A 6,748-nucleotide genomic window follows, 5' to 3' on the forward strand; every position below is an offset into this window, starting at 1 on the left:
AGGGGTGGGGAAACTTCTGCCAAAGGCCATTTGGATATTTATAACATCGTTCACGGGCCATACAAAATTATCAACTTAAATATTAGCCTGCTATACTTGGTCAAACATTTAGGTAACTCATCCCTAATGCCTTGGCAGGGCCAAACCAAATGATTTTTTTTATGCGGACCATAGGCTGAACGTTTCCCACCCCTGCTCTAGAGTTAATATATCTATGGGGGGGGGGGGGGAAATATATATATATATATATATATATATATATATATATATACCCAATAGTTGAGGGATAGAGGCACAGCTTCACCAAGGACCAAAGAGATGGTGAGGCCAGATTTCCATGGTAACTGATTTCAATGCAGCCTCTTCCTAGTCCCAAATTGAGAGAGAGTAAATTTCAAGGGAGACGAGGGCCTAGTGAAGAAAGAGCCACAGCAGAACAAAAGGGTGGAAATGTTGTTACAGGAAGGTCACGTCATCCTGGCACTGCCCCCAGTACCAGTGGACCTCAAAGCCCAGCTCGGCATTTTCATCCTCTGGTGGCTCAGGAGGTCCACCTTGGAGCCCCGCCTCTGGGGGCTTCCACACAGCCCTCAAGCTCCCTAGCTTGGTGGCTGTCAGGTCCAACTCAGTCCTGGCCCTCTCCCCACCAGGTATAACCTTTGCCCAGTCCATCTCAGGATGGGGAGCCCTAAGGTTGCCCGGTTCATCCAGCTCAGGGGGTGCCACGGTGTCCAGGAAGCTGCCAATGGAGACACTGTCCAGCTGGTCAGTGGAGCCGACGTCTGGCAGGCTGTCCCAGCTGCCTCTCCTTGAGTGGCCTGGGCTCCCACCTGTCAGGCTATATTGACTGCTGGTGAGGCTGCTGCAGTGGCTGGTCAATGTTCCCCGTTCTTCCAACAGCCAGCGGAGCGCCTCAATGCCCTCATTCAAAGTCAGCAGCTGCTGTAGGATCTTCACGTCAATAGCTCGCAGGTAAGCCTGGGGGAATGGGAGAAGGAATCAGTTCCGGTTCTGGGCCATGCATTTCCCAAATGTTTCCAGAGACCCCTGCCTTGTGATCCAACCAACTGTGTTTCACGCTCAAGAAGCAGGGAGCCCTGGCTGGTGTGGCTCAGTTGGTTGGACATTGTCCCGTGCACCAAAGGGTTGCCAGGTTTGATTCTATCAGGGCACATGCCCGGGGTGGAGGCTTGATCCCCATTGGGAGGCTTGCTGGAGGCAGCTGATCAATCGATGTTTCACTCTCATATCAATGTGTCTCTCTCTTCCTCTCTCTCTAAAAATCAGTAAAAAAAAAAAAAGTTTTTTTTTAAAAAAAAGGCATGGAAACAGAAAGTTTGGAGTGTGGGCTTAGAAGCAGACAGATTACTGTTTTAAAACCTCACCTCTACCACTGATTGTCAACACCACTATAGCCAACTTTCGTATCTTCTTTGAGCTCGGTTTCCTGGTTTGTAAAATAGCGTTAAATCACTCACCTCACAGGGTGGCTGTGAGAATTTTGAGATGCTGTCTATTAAGTACTCAGCACGGTGCCTGCCACAGAGTAAGGTCTCAGTAAATGTTAAATATTAAAATCTGATCCTACTGAGCTTTGAACTTCATAGATAGGTATTACTACTAACTACTGAAACAACCGGTCCAGAGTCACCAGTAAACTTAGAAACAGCCAACGAATAGTCTGATAGGAGGCCAGCTGTTAATTGGGAGGTAGACTGGACCAAAAGAAGACAGGAGCTGAGGGTAAAGAGGGAGCTACCCTGGTCCCGCAGTCACTTCAGGGTGCCGGTAGCAATTATTAAGGGAGGGGAGAGTTGGCTAGAGCTTCGTAGGGTCAGAATCCCTCTGACTAGGGATTCAGTGCTGTCCTCCACCACACACTAGTCTCCCTGCTTGTACTGGGAGTAAGTCTGACTGACTGACTGGGTAATCTCTGGAGTCCCTTTCAACTCAGAGGCACTGAATCATCTTTCCCAAACACAAGTTTGAACCTGTCCCTCCCTTGCTCAAGAGCCTTTATGGGCTTTGCACTGGTCTTAGAGAATAAAATGTAAACAGTTTAGCAGCTGGCATTCAAAGGCTTTCATAATATGGCTCTTGCCCATCTCCCTAGCTTCACTTCTAGCATACCTCCCTAGGAACCCCGGTTCTGCCACCCGACTTAAAAGCTCCTTTTATTTAGTGTCATTTTTAGTCAAAGTAATAGATAGTGAAAGATTAAAGAGGGGAAAAAAAAGATTAAAGAGGCAAAAAGTTCTGCAAGATTTATTATGAAAAGTAACAGTTTCCCATCATTGTCCTAAATCCCACACTCCAGAGACAACTATTAATTTTTTTAGCTGTTTATTTTGGTACTTACCTTCTAATTTCCAAATAACATGCTATTTACTAATTTTTAAATCTTAGCTATTTTCTACTGACTTCTCACACGATAGGTTAAGAATTTAACTCTTTCAATTTACTCCCCATTCCTCTGCCATACAGGCACCTTTCCCATCTCCCCATATTCCCATTATATACAATAAAATTAATTATTCAGTGTTTATCTTATTAAAACTCAATCACAGCTAAGCCATGTGGTTTACTATATTGACCTTACATTTCTTACAACTTTGTTTTTCTTAGAATAATAATACGTTGCCCAGCCAGCGTGGCTCAGTGGTTGAGCGTCTACCCATGAACCAGGAGGTCATGGTTCAATTCCCTGACAGGACAATTGAATATGTTATTATTAATGTTATAATAGTATTATTCATGTTATAATATTACTACTACTACTGTTTTGCTTAGTTTGCTATATAGTTGTCAGTAAGTCATCACCAAATTCTCTCCCAATTGTCTTAATTTCTCAAGGCTTTTAAACATATCATATACTAGTATTGTATCTATTCCATCTTAGAGGCAATAGATATATTGTATCTATTTCCATTTAGAGCCTTGAAAATTAGTGGAACTTAGCCAGACAAAGCAGTGTCTCCTCCAAGTCAACTATCCTTGCCAGCCCTAGCCAGTTTGGCTCAGTGGGGAGAGCGCCAGCCTGCAGACTGAATGGTCCCAGGTTTGATTCCGGTCAAGCGCATATGTCCAGGTTGTGGGCTCAATCCCTGGTGTGGGGCATGCAAGAGGCAGCTGATCAATGATTCTCTCTCATCATTGATGCATCTATCTCTCTCCCTCCCTCTCTGAAATAAATAAAAAGCAAGGCTTTTTTTGCCAGAAAAATAATACTCATTTCACACCATCTCTTTGGAAATAGAAGGGGGATAAACAGCTCGGGAGAGATGCAGCCTCAGAGGCCACTCCAACCCAATTCTCTTCCCACAGGGATTCAGGTTCCCCACTCCTTCCCTTAACACATACACATCAGACTCCCCTGAGGCTACAGTATGGCTCCCTTACCATTCGAGTGAAATCAGGCCCTAGGGTAAAATCCCAGTCCCAAATCCCTGGTCATGGATTGAGATTCTCAGACTATTATTACTAGGAAGGCTCTTAGAGATCATCTGGTCTCACAATCACTTGCCTTCGCCAACTTCGGGAAGAGGCAGAAAAACTAAACCCAAGAGAGAGGCCCTGCTCAGGATCTCAAGACGATTCAGCAGAGCTACGACTTGAACCTATGCCTCCCCACTTCTTGCCTAAAGCTTTTTTAAAAAAATATTTTTTTATTGATTTCAGAGAGGAAGGGAGAGGGAGATAGAAACATCAATGACAAGAGAAAATCATTGATCTGCTGCCTTCTGCACGCCCCAGACTGATGGTAGAGCCCACGATCCTGGGCATGTGCTCTGGCCAGGAATTGAACCATGACCCCCTGGTTCATAAGGTGGGTGCTCAACCACTGAGCCACACCAGTGGGCTAAAGCTTTTTGTCAAACTGTTCTGTGGGGTTGTTGTCATAACCACAGCTATTTGGGTGGCAGTATTAAGAGGACGTTGCCACTGTTTTTCCTTTCCACATGCTGCTGCCAGAGTCTGGCTGGGCAGGAGGGAAAAGGCCTAGAGGCAGGGATGACCTTGGCCTCAAGGGCAAGACTGTCCCCTCCCTGCAGGAGAGCTGGGAGAAAGACTGGTGAAGGACAGTACTTAGAGGGCTGGGACCAGTTCTGTCACAAGTGGCTCCAGGGTGGAACCCCCCTGCCCTGCTCCTTCCTTGTCCTCCCTGGCTGTGACCCAGTGGGCAGGGCAGAGTGTAAAAGAGATTCATGACATCCTGGCCTGAAGAGGGAGAAGGGAGTGGATCAGGGATCCGTGGGGCACACAGGGAGCCTCTCCCTGTTAGGGCCCCCAGAAAGCTCCCTCCCTCCTGCCCTTCATGGGCAGCCTAGGGCCCCAGGCCAGGCTGGCTCAGGCTGGGTCAAGACTGGAGACCTAATCAGAAGTTAAACGTACCCCTTAAAGTTTACAAACAGGGAATATCCACCAAAGGCAGAAAAGAGTTAGAGCCCGAGAGATGGGGCATGGCTCCTCCCTGTGTGACCTCGGCACCTACAAGCATGTTTCATCTGTGAGACGGGAGAATGACGACTGCTTTCCTCATGTGAATGACATAAAATATGTAAGGTGTCTGGCACAAAGCAGGTCAATGGTAGATGTAAAGTGTAGGCAGGTCATCTAGGTTCAAAGCTTGGCTCTGCTTTTTAACTCTTCGTATGACCTGGGGCAATCACTTAACCTCTTTGTGCCTCAGTGTCTTCATCTATAAAGTATCACTTACCTAATAGTGTTGCCATGAGGATTAAGAGACGATCTTGTAAAGTGCGCAGCCTGAAGTCTGGCACGCGCACTTGGTAAAAGTTAGTTTCCAAAGTAGGACCCTCTAGGTAGGCTCTTTCTAGGCCTTGAGCTAAAGTCTGTACAATGAGGCAAAGCCAGGCCCCTCCCGTAGGTGGACACTGCTTAGGAGAATTTGGCTCAGCTCCAGCCTTCAAGGCCAAGTGCACACATGGCATTCAAATCCTCCCCCCAGGGAGCCTTCCCTGATTGCTCTGCCCATAAGGCTCTCCTCCCAGCCTCTCAGGCTGTGTGGAAGCCCCCAGGACCTCCTCCCCCTCTCCCTCACAGCTCAGCCTGGCACAGAGCTGGGCACACAGTGGGGCTCCAGGAAGACATTAACTCACATCCTCACTGTGGCCTCCTGGTTCTGGGCCAGAGAGCAGCTGGCAATTCGTCAGTTCCCTAGAACTGGCTGTAAAGTGATGGCAGGTGTAAATCACCACCTTCACCGGAATCAGGGCCCCGGGGAGCCTGGTGGGTCCCAACTGCTCTTTTGGCTCTGAATCTAGACCCAGCAGCGACGGGGAAGGGGAAGGGTGCCTGTTTCCTGTTCTCCCCAAGGAGGTACAGATGAGATCCAAATATCCAGTGCACCCTGGGGTTGGTGAGGAGGAGACTGAGTCAGAGGTAACGAAACCAACACTGAGAGTGCTGCTACTCATGTCTGCTAAGGTTGTAGGAAATTTCAAATACAGGGAGATTGGGAGAATGTTAGTGAAAGAAAGGATGTTTTTAGTGGCCCTAGTCCAGGCAGTTTTCACCCAAATCTTTACTGTGCTGACTCCAGCCGTGAACACTGGGGTCTCAGAAGAACAAACCCTGGACCCAGTTTGCCGGAGGAGAAAAAACTGGTTGCCCTATAATGGCGACTGGGGGATAGATGGTCCTGTGGGTGAGGAGGTGGGCTGGGAGGTGGGGAGATTTCTGCTGCGCTAGGTTCTCAGCGCTTCCCAGTCTTCGCCTCTCCCCTCCCAATTATTTGGCAGGAAAAACTTCCAAGAGACTGTGCCTCCCTCCCCAAGTCTTCAGGACCCATCTACACTCTCCTCACCCGTGGGGAAGCAATTGATGACCCAGGGTTTAGGGACTGACCTGGGAGCGATCCCGCTGAGTTAGGTGGGGAGTTTAAACTCCCTGGGCTCCAGGCCAACTCCGAGTCGCTCCTTCAGGCCCTCCACCGGGGACTCGGGGACTCGGGGCTCGGGTCCCACCTCCAACCCCCACCTCCGCCCAGCCTGTGGGGCCCCACACTCACCAGCTCCATCTTCAGCGCCTTGATCTTGTCCCCCAGCCCATGGCCCGAGCTCGGCGCCCCGGGGAGCAGCAGGGTGCCGGAGGGTCCCGGCTCCCGCTCCCCTCGAAGCCCGCGGAGCAGCCCTTCGGGGGTCTTCCTGCCCACCTTGCTCTCCACGTCTCGCAGATCAGGCGTCTGGGACTCTGCAGTCCCCTCCATACGGGCATGTAGCCTGAACCGAGCAGAGCGTCGGGACCGCGGGGTCCCGCTCCCTAGGGTCAGGTCTCCGCTGCTGGTGCGGAGCGGAACCGGTGGGTCCCTACCCGCGCCGCGCGGGGGCGGGAGGAGCGCGCCGTAACACTCAGAAAAGCCGCGCAGCCGACCTCTGTCCCTGGAATGCTGGTGTGTGTGTGTGTGTGTGTGTGTGTGTGTGTGTGTGTGTGTGTGTGTGTTCTCGAGTGCTGCGGACTGTGTGTGTTCTCGAGTGCTGCGGACTTCTGGCCCTGGAATGCTCGTGTGTGTGTGTTGCGGGGGCGGGAGGAGCGCACCGTAATGCTCAGAAAAGCCGTGCAGGTCCGTGTGTGTGTGTGTGTGTGTGTGTGTGTGTGTGTGTGTGTGCGCGCGTGTGCGCGCGCGCGCTGCGAACACAACCTTTGGCCTTGGAATGCTTAGGGCTGGGCGAGTCTAGATTTGTAACTGAAGGAGCATTGTAAGAACTCAGCGCCTTCTCCCTCCCGC

General features: G+C 50.3%; 1 protein-coding gene across 1 annotated transcript; it reads right to left on the reverse strand.

The window, feature by feature from the left end:
• Nucleotides 1-225: 225 nt before the first annotated feature.
• LURAP1 (leucine rich adaptor protein 1) lies at nt 226-6,508 on the reverse strand. Its single transcript, XM_036352546.1, has 2 exons — nt 6,032-6,508; nt 226-978 (listed from the first exon to the last, which is right to left on the reverse strand). The coding sequence occupies exons 1-2, from the start codon at nt 6,227-6,229 to the stop codon at nt 457-459; spliced, it is 720 nt and encodes a 239-aa protein (XP_036208439.1). The 5' UTR covers nt 6,230-6,508; the 3' UTR covers nt 226-456.
• Nucleotides 6,509-6,748: the final 240 nt, after the last annotated feature.

Source organism: Myotis myotis, unplaced genomic scaffold, assembly GCF_014108235.1.
Source record: "Myotis myotis isolate mMyoMyo1 unplaced genomic scaffold, mMyoMyo1.p scaffold_m19_p_2, whole genome shotgun sequence".
In the NCBI taxonomy this organism is placed as follows: Eukaryota; Metazoa; Chordata; class Mammalia; order Chiroptera; family Vespertilionidae; genus Myotis; species Myotis myotis.

What these genes read in the sequence shown, in the direction of transcription:
- LURAP1 (XM_036352546.1), bottom strand. Translation starts at nt 6,229, where the DNA reads ATGGAGGGGACTGCAGAGTCCCAGACGCCTGATCTGCGAGACGTGGAG. An exon ending in AGGCGCTGAAGATGGAGCTG is followed by an intron (nt 979 to 6,031) that starts GTGAGTGTGGGG and finishes CCATTCCCCCAG; the next exon opens with GCTTACCTGCGAGCTATTGA.